At 57.5% G+C, this 16555-nt stretch overlaps 8 protein-coding genes and 1 non-coding gene across 9 annotated transcripts; 7 read left to right on the top strand and 2 right to left on the bottom strand.

The window, feature by feature from the left end:
• Positions 1-623: 623 nt before the first annotated feature.
• Positions 624-2147, top strand: LY79DRAFT_556083 (PRELI-like family protein). The gene has a single exon (XM_060557982.1). It carries the CDS (start codon positions 1044-1046, stop codon positions 1758-1760), a length of 717 nt encoding a protein of 238 aa, XP_060413454.1. The 5' UTR covers positions 624-1043; the 3' UTR covers positions 1761-2147.
• Positions 2148-2590: 443 nt separating this feature from the next.
• Positions 2591-4256, bottom strand: LY79DRAFT_556080 (RF-1 domain-containing protein). Its single transcript, XM_060557981.1, has 2 exons — positions 4007-4256; positions 2591-3919 (listed from the first exon to the last, which is right to left on the bottom strand). Exons 1-2 carry the CDS (start codon positions 4218-4220, stop codon positions 2730-2732), a joined length of 1404 nt encoding a protein of 467 aa, XP_060413453.1. The 5' UTR covers positions 4221-4256; the 3' UTR covers positions 2591-2729.
• Positions 4257-5126: 870 nt separating this feature from the next.
• LY79DRAFT_517032 (glutathione S-transferase domain-containing protein) lies at positions 5127-5819 on the top strand (the record flags this gene model as incomplete). Its single annotated transcript, XM_060554882.1, has 1 exon — positions 5127-5819. The coding sequence occupies one exon, from the start codon at positions 5127-5129 to the stop codon at positions 5817-5819; it is 693 nt and encodes a 230-aa protein (XP_060413452.1).
• A 319-nt stretch (positions 5820-6138) lies between these two features.
• On the top strand, positions 6139-6232 carry LY79DRAFT_t149. Its single transcript has one exon. It is a non-coding gene; the product is annotated as a tRNA-Pro (tRNA).
• A 574-nt stretch (positions 6233-6806) lies between these two features.
• On the top strand, positions 6807-7443 carry LY79DRAFT_517007 (uncharacterized protein; the record flags this gene model as incomplete). The annotated part of the gene is made up of 2 exons (XM_060554881.1): positions 6807-7269; positions 7346-7443. 2 exons carry the CDS (start codon positions 6807-6809, stop codon positions 7441-7443), a joined length of 561 nt encoding a protein of 186 aa, XP_060413451.1.
• Positions 7444-9937: 2494 nt separating this feature from the next.
• LY79DRAFT_580332 (uncharacterized protein) lies at positions 9938-10399 on the top strand (the record flags this gene model as incomplete). The annotated part of the gene is made up of 2 exons (XM_060560098.1): positions 9938-10154; positions 10293-10399. 2 exons carry the CDS (start codon positions 9938-9940, stop codon positions 10397-10399), a joined length of 324 nt encoding a protein of 107 aa, XP_060413450.1.
• Positions 10400-10929: 530 nt separating this feature from the next.
• On the bottom strand, positions 10930-12447 carry LY79DRAFT_580331 (uncharacterized protein; the record flags this gene model as incomplete). Its single annotated transcript, XM_060560097.1, has 1 exon — positions 10930-12447. One exon carries the CDS (start codon positions 12445-12447, stop codon positions 10930-10932), a length of 1518 nt encoding a protein of 505 aa, XP_060413449.1.
• Positions 12448-13159: 712 nt separating this feature from the next.
• Positions 13160-14510, top strand: LY79DRAFT_231724 (NmrA-like family protein). The gene is made up of 3 exons (XM_060551684.1): positions 13160-13898; positions 13956-14290; positions 14367-14510. Exons 1-3 carry the CDS (start codon positions 13300-13302, stop codon positions 14384-14386), a joined length of 954 nt encoding a protein of 317 aa, XP_060413448.1. The 5' UTR covers positions 13160-13299; the 3' UTR covers positions 14387-14510.
• A 418-nt stretch (positions 14511-14928) lies between these two features.
• Positions 14929-16555, top strand: LY79DRAFT_516947 (general substrate transporter; the record flags this gene model as incomplete). The annotated part of the gene is made up of 2 exons (XM_060554873.1): positions 14929-15033; positions 15134-16555. 2 exons carry the CDS (start codon positions 14929-14931, stop codon positions 16553-16555), a joined length of 1527 nt encoding a protein of 508 aa, XP_060413447.1.

Below are 16555 nucleotides of genomic sequence, written 5' to 3'. Positions count from 1 at the left end.
ACTTATAGTATCTTAGTAACACCAAGGAATATCTACTAGGCTTAGTAGACTACTAGAATAACAAGGCATTGTTAAGATTTTGAGTAGACAGTTAGGTGTGTCCTTGAGGAGGGGGTGATTAAGGGGATTTGTATCCTGAGCAGCACTGAGCACGGGTGACGGGAGCCTGAGCAAGAGTGGTGATGCTGTGTACGACTGCCTGAGTAGGTACGACCGTACGAGTGACAGCTCACCGGAGCTCTCGGTGAAGCTCGGTGTGCTCCACATCATGTGACTTCGCCACCGGGAAATGGCCCAAGCTCGCATGGGCAAAAAGCGGGGTGTTGCAGCATCGCCCGTCCAATCAGAGGCGTTGGCTCTGCCAGCAAAAGCCAATTGGCGCCGTCCCTCAGTGGCTGGCAGGTGCCGCTAGTGTGCAACGGAAGCAACGATTTGGTCGGGGTCGTGGTCGGGGAAGGGATGGATGGCTAGGCCAAAAAACAGTGTCGATCGTCGTCGCATTTCTCCCCCAAAATCAGTCGACCTATCGAACGACACACACACGAGCACGAGCACGAGCACTACATCATTAACTGCCACCTTCTCCTCACCTCTCCTCCTCCTCCTCCTCCTCCTCCTCCTCCTCTTTTACTTCCCATCTCTTCGTCATCACCATCCCCCTCTTTCCGCAGCGGCCGCTTTCTTCGTTTCTTCCTCTCCCTTGTTTGAACCTCTTTACCTTCACCACGACAGCAACTTGTATTATACCAATCCCAGCGACGCTGACAAAAACCGACGATTTGGTGCTCGAGCTTCCGGATATAGCTTCAAAATCTCCCCTCCCCCCCAAATTCCAAAACAACCCTGATACTTGCCTTGGGTCGCCCACAATAGGCTATTCAATGTCAACGCCTCTTTCATCCCGAAGAAAGTGAGCGCCGTTTCGCACACCAAGAACGGAAAGAAGGGCACGAGATACGAAGAACGATACCAACTGAAACCTTCATCCTACAAGTAACAACAACAACAACAACAACACCAGACCACTCGATCTTCAAGCCAACATGGTCCTCACACACACGACGAACCACACCTACTCCCACCCCTTCCCGACCGTGACGCTCGCCTACTTCCTCCGCTACTCCTCCCCCAAGCTCAACCCCTTCTCAACCCATGTCCTCAGCACCGACACCATCGACAGCCACCTCGACCCGGCCACGGGCAGGCTGCACACCACCCGCATCCACCTGAAGAAGTCGCGCATGCCCGCCCCCATTTTCAAGCTCCTCCCGGCCTCCATCACCGGCGGCGGCTCCGCCAGCGAGAAGGCGAGCTACGTCCTCGAGACCTCCGTCATCGACATGCGCGAAGGCTGGATGACCACCGAGAGCCGCAACCTCAACTTCATGAACGTCCTCTCCGTAGTCGAGAAACAGGACTTCCGCCTCCCCGCCGAGGCCCCCGCCGATGCGGCCACCGACGTCACCACCACCCTCGTCTACAAGTCACGCCTCGGCGACCGCCTCCGCGGCGGGAAGAAGGACCAGGCCCCTTCGGCCGTCGACCAGCCCGAGCAGAAGGACGGCCGCTGGATGCCCGGATGGATGAGCGGCATTGGCGCTCGCGGTGTTCAGCGCAGCATCGAGAGCATCGCCTCGAGCAAGACCCAGGACCAGATGGGCAAGAGCCGCGAGGGCATGCGCGTCGTCTTGGAGAGGCTCCGCAAAAACGGCGTCGTCGGCGTATTGGAGATGATGAGACGGGAGCGCCAATTGGCTTGAAGGCCTCTCTCGCCTCGATGGATGCGAACATTGGAGCGTGACCTGGACCGGGGGAGGGGAGAGAGCGCGAACACATGTACATCACTCGCGACGGACTCTTCCTCTGACGGCTAGGCAGTCCGCGGCTCACGCTCCGGTGTACTCCCTTGTACCCCTAACCCAACCCACTTGTTGTACATTACTATATATGACCATAGCGCGGCGTCTTTATGGCTTTCTTTACGGCGGTTGAGGACACACGGCACGAAAACGGACTGTGGACTGACGGGAAACAAAAAAAAACATTATTGGGCTTGCTCTGTCATGCCGTTTCTGTATGACATCCCCTCTCTTGTAGTTGACACTGATGTAGTCAAACATGTATTCAAATAAAACAAAATTTTTCAATGTTTCAATCTGCAAGCGCCACGAGCATCTCGTGGAAAACATGTCTTTTGTGCATGGGCAAACACCACACACACACACATACACATACACACACAAACAACACACCCCTGTGGCTGGCTGGTCAGACCAAGAACCGTTTACTCGGGCTGGTCGGCGGACGCCCACGGAGACTGGCTGAAAACCCGGTTGGTTTTAGCATACGGCCCCGGGTCTTGGCGGCCTGCACGACATCCGGAAGGTTTGGACGATTGCGTCTGTACCGGTACCCGATGTCGAAAGGTTTTTTTTCTTTCATTACTGGTCCCACCCGGTCGGCTCCAGCCGGTCTCGTGACGGAAACACATGGAGAAGCAGATGGGAAACAAATCCCATAGGCCAACATTGTCTGTCTTGTCCGGATCACTCGCCCGGATGTGCAGGTACGCAATGGGCTGGTTTCGGAACGGACCCTTTGCGGTCGTCGTCCGCGGGCATTTCTTTTGCTGCTATACATACATACATAGTCCTACAATATGATACATGACCCCTGCGTGCGCCGCCGCCGCCGCCGCCGCCGCTACCGCCATTAGACCATCCCGCCCTTCATTTCTGCACCTTCTTGGCCTTGGCCTCCTCGTCCGCCATCATGGCGGCGATGTCGGCCGAGACGAGCCAGTCGCGGACGGCGTCGACGATCTTGTCGAGCGACTCGCCGCCGTTGATGACGTCGTCGAGGTTGTAGACGTCGAGGCCGGCGCGGTGGTCGGTGACGCGGTCCTGGTTGTAGTTGTAGGTGCGGATCTTGTCGCTGCGCGAGATGCGGTGCTTGGAGAGCACCGAGTCGCGCAGCTGGGCGGCCGCCTCCTCGCGCGCCTCGCGCCGGATCAGCGCGAGGCGCGACCGCATCAGCTTCCACGCGTCCTCGCGGTTGCGCGACTGCGACCGCGAGTCCTGCATGCTCACCACCGTCCCCGTCGGCAGGTGCGTCATGCGGATGGCAGACTCGGTCTTGTTGACGTGCTGGCCGCCGGCGCCGCGCGCCCGCATCGTCTCGATCTTGACCTCGGCCGGGTCGATGTAGAAGTCGCTCTCCGGGTTGTCGACGTCCTGGGCGCCGCCGTCGCCGCCGCTCTCTTGGAAGGACGGGAGGACCCACACGGCCACGGCGCTCGTGTGCACGCGGCCGTTCTTCTCCGTTGCCGGGATGCGCTGCACGCGGTGCATGCCGGCCTCGCCGCGGAACAGGTCGTAGGCGCCCGGGTCGTGGATCTCGACGATGGCCTCCTGCAGCGGGCTCTCGCCGGCGGCGGTGGACTGGTCGCCGGCGGCGTCGGCCGTCTCGTACTTGATGACCTCGGCGCGGTACCCCTTGCGCGAGCAGTACTGCTTGTACATGCGGAACAGCGTGTCGGCGAAGAAGCGGCCCTCGAGGCCGCCGGGCCCCGGGCGGATCTCGAGCAGGCAGGGCATGTGGGCGTAGGGGTCCCTGGGCGTCAGCGAGGCCGAGAGCCTGCGACAGACGGCGGCGAGCTGGTCTCGTGTCGACTCGAGCTCCTCGGCGGCCATGTCGCGGAGCTCCTTGTCCTTGGAGCCGAGGAGGCCGTTGAGCTCGGCGACGGAGCCCGTCGCCCGTTCCCACTCGCGGAGGGCCGTGACGACGCTCGAGAGCTCGCCGAGGCGGCGCGCCGTCTTGGCGTCGTAGTCTAATTCGAGGGAGCGGGCGAGGGCGTCGTGTTCGGTGGCGATGGTGCGGGCTCGTTGGAGGAGGGCCGGTGGGAGGTGTGCGGTTGTGTCTGCGAAGGGGGGGGAAGGGAGACAGTGTTAGCTCATGGGCGCGTGGGTGTAGAGACGATGACGATGGAGGGGGGAGAGGAGCTTGCCTGAGCTAGCACGGCGGATGAATTGGGTGCTTCTGGGCTTCAGGAGCCCTCCCAGGCAACGCCGACACACCCATGGCGCCGCGAGCATAATCGAGTAGAAATCGGGGAGCTGGCGGGGGAGAATTGGTGGAATTCGGTCCAAATTGAGGTGCTCGTTCAAAGAAAAAAAAGAAAGAAAAAAAAAGTTTGGTTGCAAATGGTCTCGACCCTGCATGCAGGAGCTTCTCCGGTACGTTTTCCAGGTGCAGCGTCTTTGCTCAGAAAACGTATCTTATGTAATACGTATTTTTCATCCCATTGCCATACACAACCACCAACATCAAGGTCTTTCATTTCATTTCCCTTCGTCCAAACTCTTCTCACATACCTACAAATGATCCCGATCCTCCGTTTTGGCCGTTGAACGATACATTTTATCGATCCCTTGCCTTCAGCTTGACCCCAGCCAAACCACACAGGCCGCACCGGAGCGTTCGCCCCGGCTTGGTTGACCTCGACTTACACGACACGAACAAGGGCAGGTTCAATTCTAACGATTGCACAGTCCAAACCCGAAACACCCGAGAGCTGGAGCTTCTACCTCATCTCCGAGCGGCAGAGCTCCATAGCTAGCTCGCTGGGCCCACAACGTTCCCTTTTCGCAGCGCCCTTCCGTTGACATATGCTTCAGGCGACAGCAGCACGCGCTCCACAGATAACCGCACCCATGTGGACTGGCGCCGCCTCAGTCGCACACACCTCTGCAGTACCGGTAACCCGCAGTCGTTTTAAGCTCGACTCCTCGAGGCCCGTTACCAATAATTACCTAATTTGGGCCAGTGTCCGTTGTCGTCCAAAACCGGATGGCTCCGCCTGCGTGATTCTTCGCTGCTCGACCATTGGGGCGCGAATGAGGTATCCGGAGATGGAGACGGAGACGGGTATCGCCAGGTGAGTCAAGCCGCTAGCTGGTGCGCAATATATATATATATATACATCAAATTCCCTCTCACGCTTCGTACCATCGAACACCATACGACTTGCCCTTCATCTTTATTGTACCCCTTCCTTTTAAGCCAATCTCGGTTCAAGCATCTCAGACACCCTGAGACCCTTCCTAGTCAACCCACCGTGACTCACAATGAGCCTCGTCCTCTTCATCGCCAACAAGCGCTACTCTTCATGGTCCATGAGACCCTGGGTGCTCCTCAAAGCCCTCGACGTCCCCTTTGAGGAGCGCCTGCAGACCTTCGCCCCCGGCCACCGCCAGCCCGCGTTCCTATCCTTCTCGCCCAGCGGCAAGGTCCCGGCCCTGGTCGACGGCGACGTCACCGTCTGGGACTCCCTCGCCATCGTGGAGTACATCGCCGAGGCCCACCCGGCCGCCTGGCCCCGGGACAGGGCCGCCCGCGCCTTCGCCCGCTGCGCCGCCGCCGAGATGCACTCCGGCTTCGAGGCCATCCGCGACCAGTGCTCCATGAACGTGGCGCTGCGCATCGACCTCGGCGGGCCGCCCGACACGGCGCTGCAACGCGACCTCGACCGCCTCGACCAGCTGTGGACGGACGGCCTCAGGCGGTTCGGCGGGCCGTTTCTCGCCGGCGGGGAGTTCACTGCCGCCGACGCCTTCTTCGCGCCCGTGGCCACGCGCGTGCAGACTTTCGGGCTGCGGCTCTCGGGGCCCGCGATGGCGTACGTGGAGACGCTGCTGGGGCACCCTGCCGTCAAGCAATGGATCGAGGAGGGCATTGCCGAGACGATGCGGGAGCCGACCCACGAGGAGGACGTGCTGAGGGGACGTAAGGTCCTGCAGGACTTGACCCGATCCCAGTGAAGGTCATCGTGTGTCACATGATGAAGTACATATATTCAAGCGGACCTTTTATCATCTAGCGAGCGTCTATAGAAGTGATAGAATGGATTCTATGAAACCCGGTCTCGTAATGATGTGGAATGCGTAGCGTGCAAATGACAGACGGGAAGATGACACTGACCCTTGGGCAATGATACAATATAGATGTGACGGTGGGGTTGTTGCTCAGGATTCGGTTCTGTTTTGTGGGGAGAGGCCGGCGTTCCGTTCCCACAGAAAACATATTTTCATTTCCGGCCCTCTCAGTCATCCAGCAGCAAGCCTGCAATGAGCACAATAAGCCCTGATGGTCTAGCGGTATGATTCTCCCTTAGGGTTGTCTTCACGGCGATTCATTCTGGGAGAGGTCCCAGGTTCGATCCCTGGTTAGGGCCCAAATCTTTTTCCTGTTGGAGAGAAAAATAAATACCCTTTTCTTTTGCTGGCTGACTTGACCTCGTAGGTGAGAGAAGATGAAAGAGAGCGTGTGAGGGGCCGACCAAGATGGTGGTTGATGCGCGGGCCAACGCGAAAAGGCCATATGCATCCGGCTGCCTCTTGCTATAAGCGAATAAGAAAAGGCATATACATACGGAGGATGTGAACAGCAGGTTCATGAGGAGGTCAGCGGTTGTTGGTCGGGTCTTATCGAACTGAGGACATGTTGGTTGGCTAGGTTCAAAATCGGGCCAACAAGACGTGCATGCGAATGGCCCTCGACACTGGTCGGCGGCAAGAGCATCAACGCAAGGCAGATTTTAGTTTTGATGCGGGAGGCCTTCCACTCCAGTCCAGGCTTTCCCCGGGCCAGGCAAAACAGCACAACATCTCGGTATTTCAAGACATCAGCCCCAGCTTCTTCTTCACCTTCAGCAACCGGAAGAACCATACCAAGACTTGGAAATACTCTTTTTGCCAGCTTCTTGTTCAGATACCCGGTTCGGCAGCTCAAACATAAATCACACAAAGATGGACTGCAGCCGGTTCTTCGAGTGCTTCCCTCTCGGACAGCCCCCGCAGCCGCAACGGCAGCAGCCAACCGCTGCGGAGAAGCCGTCCGGTGTCATCGCCGACCAGCCCGTCCGGTCCGCTCAAGAAGCCGCCGGCGAGTTCGTCGACATCCTGCGCACCGCCGAGAAGGGCGGCAAGGACCTCGAGCGCCGCCTCAGGAACGTCGTCACCGCCAACTCCTGGACGGAGGAGATCGCGAAGCACATCCTCCGGGGCGTCGAGGCCCTCGTCCGGCACCGCGACACCATCGGCCAGGTCGTCAGGGGGGCCACGGACGCGGCCGCCGACGCCGCCGAGAGATTCTTCGACTTCGCCGCCGACCACCCGGTGTTCGTCACGCTCGTCGCCATCGGCGTCCTGGTCGCCGTCGCCCCCTGGGTTCTCGAGGCCCTCGGCTTCGGCGAGCTCGGCCCCGTCGCCAGTAAGTCCCCACGTCGCGCGCCGTTTTTTTCTGTCGTTGTTCCCCCCCGAGTTGAGCGCTGATTGTCCTGCCGCAGACACCTTTGCCTCTTTTTGGCAGGCCCGTTACGCGGGCTTCGTGCCCAAGGGGTCCCTCTTCTCCTTCTTTCAGCGCCTCGGAATGGTATGGAAATGACTTCTGGCTCCGATATGGAAGGTGGTGCGGGTGAGGTCTAGGTTGTAGTAGTATCTACGTAGTCGGTCTGCTGAGAGCAAGAAGAAGCCAGCATATATGGAATAAAGACAAGGAAATATACGCGGCTATTGGCCTCCTTTTGGCCTACTAACAAGGCTCACTCGGGACAAATGATCTCTCACACGCACTTTAAGCCGTCCAACTGGCGTGCCTACCTGTCTGCCCGCTCAAGAAAGAAAGATGAGTATATAACCTGACCTCTTTTCCCATCACCATCCTTATAATGCACTCCCAACTTCGCTATTTCCACTCTCAGGCATACTACCCAGTGTAAATTCACCACATATCACACCACAACTTACAACCCCGATCAGAAAACACCACCAAGATGTTCGCCTTCCTCGCTTGGCCCGTTGTTTTCGGCCTTAATCTCCTTGGCTTTGGACCCCTCGGTCCCATTGCGGGTCAGTCCTCGTCCAGGGTAAACTCCTCCGGTCGATCTGCTGCTAATCTGCTCCACACAGGATCATTCGCTGCCTTCTTTCAGAGCTTCGTGTACGGCGCAGCGGTTCCCGCCGGCTCGATCTTTGCGTGGTGTCAGCATGTTGCCATGACTTGGTTCATCTAGCCTCGACGTCAACTCAAACACCACGCCGCCTTCCGAACTATGAGATATCATGTGAAGGACAGGGAAAAGACAGAGCAAGGATAAAGTCATTGGGAACTCTGGAATGGAGCGTTTGGCGATACTTTCTTGTCCTCGGCGAACCACGATGCCAGAAAAGATAGCACGATAGCGCTACTTGACCATGCGACAGTACCAAAATATCAAACTTCCTACCCAAGATCTCATCTCGCGATTGTTCTCCTCATGACCTACCCATGATGTGATGGGTTCTCGGTAAGGTTCTAGCTGGGGAAGGCGAAGACGAAAGCATTGCCAATGTCTTGGGAACACCGAAAGGCTCTTTAGTGTCTCGTTTCTGATGTCGACGGCCTCCCGCGTTAGACCGAAGCTTCCCTTGCCAATTGCATTTTTTTGGCCTCTGTCCAGCATCGGCGGCTATTCATATGCGTGTCTCGTTGGCCCGATTGCGAACCTTGATAACCAGCTTTACTCTCGCTTCGTTAAGGCTAGGCCAACGCGAGTTGGCCTCGGTACCCTTCCGTCTTGTGATGCCTCTCTCCAACGTCTTTCAAGTATAAAAAGACCCCCTTTCGAGAGGCAAACGTAGAGTGTCCACGCCAAGCCGCTTCTTCCTCTGCCAAGGCACTTTGCTCCTCATCAAAACGCTACATACTACGTACGCCACACACGGCACTTTCCGTCACATATCGACAAGATGGGGTTTTTCGTTGCTAGTTTGTTGAGTTCGGTTTTGTGGTTCGTCTTGCCGGCTCTTTTCACGGTTGTAGCAAGGAAATATTCCTTCACTGGGTTGTGATACTTCGGTCTCCGCGCTGGTCAGTTTCTCCTGGTCCCAGCTAATCTCCTCTGGCTGACCTTATGACAACGTGTTGCACCTAGACTCCTCTGCTGCCTACCATCGGTCCACACATGGAGCAAATGTTATTGCTAGAGGATTCTTCGCGCGCCTCCAGGGCGTTGTCACAACTGGGATGATATTCAATCCCCAATTTCAACGCGAATTTCAACTGCTTCCTAACAGGTGCTATGCCTCTGAACAACTCCGAAAGCCGGTCTGAGGGTAGCCGTTATTGAAACGCTGGTGGCTGAAGGGTTGAATGTGTTATGAGTCTTGTCGTCTTGCGGACAGAGTGATGTTTCGAGAGGTAGCACGAGTGGTATTTGGCTCAAAGTGATTACGAAAAAATCAGACAGCTTCTTGTTACACTGTTGTATTACAACCTGTAATGAATCTGTAGTCGTGGCTCCCAACTCAACAATTCCACATTATATTCGTTCTGCCTTATTCCCAAGTCGTTCCTATCTGAGTGAAGCAAGTTAGTAAGATTCAACCACAACGATATTTGCTAAAGAGCGGAAGAAGAACGCTCTCCTTGCCATGTAGCCAGACGCTACTCGAATCACTTCTCTCTAGGCTTTACCATATTTCCTGATCCTCACCTGCAGCCGGCCGTAGTCCGAACCCTCCTCCTTGAAGGATATAAACCTGTGATAAAAGGAAGCAGATGCCGTGAACATTTCAAAGCCAGCCTTCGCGCATGATGATATTCACCACAAAAGGGGACGGAAGACCTAATAATGGATCGTTTCTGACTCCAATGCCTGTGATGAAAGGCACACTGCCGGGCCAAGACCACACTTCTCGGCTCTCTTCCCGATCAGCAGCACGAGGTTTTTCTTCCCTCTTTCTCCCATACTGCGAAACAGAAAAGACCGCAAAAAATAAAAAAAATAGAGACCTCTTCATGGGTAAGCCCCGAAACAGCTCGCGGGAAAAAAGTAAAAAAACCGAATCAAGTCGAGTCCTCCATCCTCCGCAAACACCCCAAAACGAAACACGCAAGGATGGTTCTCCTGGAGATGACGACCTACCTTACCCTCCTCATCCTCGACTTCTTCTGCTCCCTCTTCGACGCCGGCTGCCACTACACCCAGACGTTCGCCCACATCATCCTCGCCGTCTTCGCGTGGTTCACAGACATGACCGTCGGGATGATCATCAGACTGTTCATCACCCCGGTGCTCTCGTGGATGGGTTACGGCCCCAAGGGGTCCATTACCGGTAAGTTGGCAGACGAGGCATATCCGCGGAGCGCGCTCCGGGGAACCCCTCCCCCCCGGAAGAGTGAAAGAAAAAAAGAAAGAAACCCCCCCCCCCCGGGCAGAAGAAAAGGCTGACGGCTTCGGTTCGGAGCGATAGGATTCCTCGGCCCCGCCTCCTGGGTTCTCTACCGCGACCTCGTGCCCGCAGCCGAGTTCGTTGCTCATCTGCAGCGCATGGCCACCGCTTGGTACACTGACTGGTGAGGCGTTTGCGGCACGGGAAAGCACCGGCATACGACGGGTAAACGCCGTCCCGGTTGCGGGATTGAGGCGTATCGGGCTGGGAAACGAGATTTGGCTGCACGATTCAGCTTGGGTCCGGCCATGCCGTCGACAACGGCACTCCTTGAACGTCGTTTTCTTATTGTAGCTCCAAGAGGATACAGGAGCAGGGGGTCCATAATGCCAACGGCGGCAGAAGGGGGGCGTTCGTCTAGATGTCATGCTACAATAGCTCAAAGGCACGGCATGCTTGTGCACAAGCAGATCGTCAGATATAGTTTGGCTCCCATTTCGAGAGCTGCAACGGTGACATTACAAAGTACAGCCACCCTGCTTTTCGCGGTAGTCCGATTTCATCAGGACATGGGCGTGCAGGTATTGGTGTCGTGGTTCAAAAAACTTTCCCTAATCCTCAAAACGCCCGAAAAGCCGCCACCCAGCCAGGAATCACAGACGCATAGGCCAAGCCGCTCGACACGACGCTATGCAGCAGGCCGCCCGCCCCCCCGCTCCTACGCCTCCTCGGTCGAAATGCCCGCAAATGCCTCCTTCTCCCCGGCCTCGCTGTTCTCCGTCGCCGGCTCCGTCGTATCCCACACGTCCTTCCGCAGCGCCTTATCCTCCTCGTCCTCTACGGCGCCAAACTTGGTCACGCTGAACTCGGGCATGCGGCGCCGCTCCTTTGAGAGGACGCCGGCGCCGGCGCCAACGCCGCTCTTACCGGCCCGGCGCCTGCGCTCCTGCTCGGCGTCGCGCTGGGTCGCCGCCTTCTCGCCCGCGGCGTCGAGCATCGTGCCCTCGAGGCTGAGGTAGCCATGGTCGCCGCTGACGCCGACGTCGAAGGCCTTGACGCGGAAGCGGACGCGGCCCTTGACCTTGTCGCCGTTGCCGTCGACCCAGAAGCCCGTGGTGTGGATCTGGCGCACGGCGCCGTGCTCGTCCTCGGCCTCGGCGGCGGCGTCGTCGTCGTCGCCGCCGTCAAAGGGGTCGGCGACGTAGGACGCCGCCTCGGCGGAGCCGGCGTGCACCCATCGCCATTCGGGCGGCAGGCGCGACGACTCGATGCTGGCGTTGAACTTGCCCCAGCAGACGACGCCGATGTGGCCCTCGCTCTCGAGGTTGATGCTGCCCTCCATCCAGGCGCCGCGGCGGGGCACGAAGAGGTCGACGTCCGCCGTGACGTAGCCGAAGCCGACGGCGTACTCGTCCACGGACACGAGGTCGCAGTGCTCGCTGTCGTTGGTGGCGGCGTGGCGGCGGCCGGGCTGCTCCGAGAGGGAGACGTTGCGGAAGGCGAGGAGGACGCCCTTGAGCTCCGGGACGTAGCGGTTCACGAGGGGCTCGAGGTGCTGCGACGCCGCGGCCGTGCAGGGCGTGTCCCAGCCTACGGGGTAGATGGGGAGGTATAGGGAAACGGTCTGGGTGAAGAAGGGGAACTGGGGCTTGGGCGGCGCGTCGGGGGGCTGGTGGACTCGGGACGTCGATTTCGTCCTCGCGGGGGAGTCGACGTCCATTGCGTCGTCTTCGTCGTCGTCTCTGTCGTCGGCTGCAGGTTCGGGAGACGCCGCCTTGGCCTTCTTGCTCTTCTTTCCCTTCTTTTCGCTTGCCGGCTCGGCGGCGGCGGCGGCGGTTGTTTCGGCGGAGGGTTCCTCGAGGTCGTCCTCCGTCTCTTTTTGTGACTTGCGCTTCTTCTTCTTGTCCTTCTTCTCCTTGCGCTCGGCGTCCGACGCAGCACCTTCTTCTTCGGCTTCGCCTACTGACTCCTTGTGCTTCTTGTCCTTCTTCTTCTTTTTCTCGGGCGACGGCTCGCCATTGAGGGCTGCTGAAGGGGCCAGCGAAAGGTCCTGGGATCCCGAGGGAGACTCATCGTCGTCGGGCACCACGCCTATGCTCTTTGTGCGCTTGTGCTTGCGCTCCTCGCCGGCCTCGGCATCCTCCTCCTCGCGCAGGCGCTTCTTCTCCTTCTTGTCCTTCTTGCTCTTCTTGTCGGACTTGCGTCCATTGGTCACCGGGGAATCGATCGCCGCCATGGCTGCGGGTGCTGCTGTGCCGGGTTTCGTTATGTTGTGTTCGTCGATCTCGCCCGGCGGGTCGCGAGGTAGCTGCGTTCCCGATTTTTCGAAAAACAGTTCGCTCTTCTCTTTCGGTTTAAAAAAAATTTCGAGGGAAACTTCACCGATCGGTGGTGGGGTCGCCCGTCTCCCGCGCCCAGGTTGTCCAGCCTATCAGACAACACCGCGAATGCAGGGATGTCTCAGTGGAGCTGGTCAGTACGTACCCAGGCCGGGTCTTGGAGATTTACCATCTTCCTCCCCCGAACATTGAAGCAATTGACAAGTTTCGCTTGGCCCCAGAGGTGGGAGCCCGATGTAGCTCTTAATGTGGAGAAGAGCGGCTGGCGGCCGCCTACACGCGGGAATTTTGCCCTCATTGACTACCTCAAGTCAAGGTGACGACAGGCGAGACGAACGACGCGGGGTTGAACGGCCCTCGGATCTCACGGTCTACTTGCCCAAACAGAGTTCCCCTCCAACCTTTGAAGCACGTCTTAAAACCGGGGTCCGTTCCGAGAGATTGAAGCACAACGGACAAGCAAAATGAGCAAAGCGTCTTACAAATACAGCAGTACTTAAAAGATGAAAATTTGTGGGGTGACTTACAGATATATAGTCCCAGCGGGGTGATTCTGGCCTGCCGTTGTCGCTCTACGGAACAGACCCGATATCGTATGACTCTAGACGTACTCCCACCTGCCGTAGGAGTCGCAACTACATTCTCAAAATATTGCATCATTGCTTTGTGTCGCAAACCCCGCACCTCGAAGAATTATCGAAACTTGACAGCCCGTAACACTCTCTGATACTATCCGTCGACACGTAACCATGTCAACTTTCAGCCCTTCCAAGATCCTCGTATTTGGCGCGACGGGCAACATTGGCGTCTTCATTACCGACGCCTTGTTGGACGCCAGCCCCCCGTTCGGCCAAATCACCATCTTCACATCGCCCGCCACTGTCGAAAAGAAGGCATCCTTGCTTGACGGTTGGAGGAAGAAGGGCGCCAAGATTGTCAGCGGCGACATCGACGACGAAGAACAGGTCAAGACCGCCTACAAGGATGCCGACACTGTCATCTCGGCGCTAGGAAGGGACGTCATCGAGAAGCAGATCGACCTGATCAAGCTGGCAGAGGAGACCGACTCCGTCAAGTGGTTCTTCCCCTCCGAGTACGGCACGGACATCGAGTACAACTCGAAGAGCGCCCACGAGAAGCCCCACCAGAAGAAGCTCAAAGTGCGCAAGTACATCCGCGAGAACGTCCGGCGGCTCCAGTACACGTACCTGGTCACGGGTCCGTATGCTGATTTTTTCTTTAAACTCGCCGCCGCCGCCCCGGAAGCCGGTGGTTTCGATTCGGCAAACCACAAGGCCGTCCTGGTTGAAGACGGCGACGGCAAGATCGGATTGATCACTATGAAGGAGTGAGTGCCGGCCCTGTGTTGTTCATGTGTCGTCAAGTTCATACTGACTCCTTCCAGTGTCGGCACGACTCTGGTCGCCTCGCTCCGTCACCCCGAGGCGTCCTTCAACAAGGCCCTCAAGGTGCAGTCCTTTGTGGCGACGGGCAAGGAGATCTTGGCCGAGTTCGAGAAGCAAACAGGCGTCAAGTGGGATGTGACGTACTCGTCGCTGCAAAAGCTCAGGGAGGCCGAAGAGAAGGCATGGGCCGAGGGTGTGCCTTTTGCCACCATCTTCACTCTGCGACGCATTTGGGCCGAGGGCAGCACCTTGTACGAGAAGACGGACAACGAGACAATTGGACTTGGGCCTGACGACGTCGAGACGTTGGAGGTGGCCGTGAAGCGAGCATTAGGTAAGGTTCAATAGAGTTGTTCAATAGAGTTGTTCAAGAGAGGCATAATTGACGATCCATACGCCAATGACGGAAGATTCCAAAGCAAAGTTGTAAACTAAGCCGTTTGTGCACCATACCGAACGACTCCAACTTGAGATGTTCGTATTTAATAAATGAACAATTCGTCTACTCACGGTCTTTAATTTTCCCATTCACACTTGATTCATCTTGCAGCTATGGAACAATTGCAATTTCCAGTTGTACATATATATAACTAGTCAATGTTATAACGTTACCTTATTAAATGGTAATTTTATGCGATGGCTAATTAGGTGGTGCGGGGAGACGACAGCGCTGGCCATCCACGGGTCCGGGCCCGCTGGCGTAGGTAACCTGGAACATGCCCAGTGGGGGTGGTCAGGAACGCGCAACAGTGATGTAGGCGGTTACGGATGAGGAGCCGAAGCATGTGGACAGCTCCCTGTGCCCCAGATCCGTATTCGCTTGCTTCGTCGTCCCAGCTCCCCCTCTACCCTGAGCTACCCTTAATCCCTTCTCCGCCAAACCAAGAAATCCAAAGCTTCCTCCCTCATACACCAATACCTGAATTCGCTTTGGACGGCGCACTTAGTTCCCCAATACCGAGCGTTTTCAATATGGCTCCCTCGGGTCTTCGACAGTGCATGCGCGATGTCAGCCTCTACCTCATTGTCTTGATTCTTGTCTCGACCTTGGGCCCCCTGCAGTTCGGCTTCCACCTTGTACGTATAGCACCACTATCCTGTGGTCCCTGGTCTTCAACTGCTTCCCGCCCTTTTCGCGTTGGGAACGGGGTGCCAACTAACCGCGACCGTTTGCTAGGCCGAACTCAACGCACCTCAGGATGTTCTCACCTGCCGGAAGAAGTCCATTGCCTCCAAGGGCATCATGCTGAAATGGGTTCATGCCAAGTCCCCCGACACCAACAGCTGGCTTCCCGACTGTATTCCCATGACCGATGCCGTTTTCGCCACCGTCTCCTCCATTTTCACCGTCGGCGGCCTCGTTGGAGCTCTCTGCGCCGGCCCCTTCTCCTCGAAACGCGGCCGACGTCCTGCCATGCGGGTTACTGCCATCTTCTTCGTCGTCGGCGCCGTCATCGAGACGCTCGCCGGAGGGGCTCCCGCCTTGGCCATCGGCCGGTTCTTCACAGGCGCCGCGGGTGGCGCGTCGACTGTCATCGTCCCGCTGTACATTAGCGAGATTGCGCCGCCCAAGGAGCGCGGCCTGTTCGGGGCCATGACTCAGGTCTCGATCAACGTTGGCATTCTGATTGTGCAGACATTGGGCTTCTTCCTGAGCTACGGCAAGGCATGGCGGTGGATTCTGGCCGCGGGCGTCTTCGCTGCCTTGGGCCAGGCCTTTGGTCTTTTGCTGATTCCCGAGAGCCCCGCTTGGCTCGCCGCCAACGGTGACATTCCGAGAGCACGCCGCACCCTGCAGCGGATTCGCGGCAAGGACTTTGATATCCGCGAGGAAGTCAAGGGTTGGGATGGAGAGACCAACGCCGAGCAAGAGGGTCTTTTGGCCCAGGCTGACGACGTGCCGCCCGTGTCTCCTGCTCTCTCCAAGCATAGCTCGCCTGTTCATTTCGGCTTCTTTCAAGTCGTCAAGGACCCGGTAACCCGCCCTGCCATCGCTGCCGTCGTCGGCATCATGTTTGCGCAGCAGCTGTGTGGCATTAACTCGATCATCATGTACTCCGTGTCTTTGCTGACGGACCTTCTCCCCGTGAGCTCGGCCCTGCTGACGATCCTGATCTCCGTGGTCAACCTCATCACTACCGCCGCATGCTCTCCGCTACCAGACAAGCTTGGCCGCAAGAAGTGCATCCTGATCTCCATCATTGGACAGGGCGTCAGCTCCTTCATTTTGGCTCTTTCTATCCGGTTTGGGGCCAAGATCCTGTCGGCTGTGTCGGTCGTGACCTTTGTGGCCTTCTTTGCGGTCGGCCTGGGGCCAGTCCCCTTCATTCTCGCCTCGGAGCTGGTTGGACAGGAGGCCGTTGGCGCTACCCAGTCTTGGTCTCTGGGGTCCAACTACATCGCGACTTTCCTTGTCGCTCAGTTCTTCCCCATCACCAACAACGCGCTCAACCATTGGCTTGGGGGTGCCGGCTGGGTATACTTCCTCTTCGCCGGCTTTGCTCTGCTGTTTGCTATTTTTGTCTCAGTCAAGGTTCCCGAAACAAAGGGCAAAAAGGATGCCGACGAGGTTTGGGGCCGAGCTCGACGCCTTGATTAA

This window comes from Colletotrichum navitas, assembly GCF_030913465.1.
Source record: "Colletotrichum navitas strain CBS 125086 chromosome Unknown LY79scaffold_35, whole genome shotgun sequence".
Taxonomy (NCBI): Eukaryota; Fungi; Ascomycota; class Sordariomycetes; order Glomerellales; family Glomerellaceae; genus Colletotrichum; species Colletotrichum navitas.
This window is presented reverse-complemented; position numbering and strand designations above follow the sequence as displayed.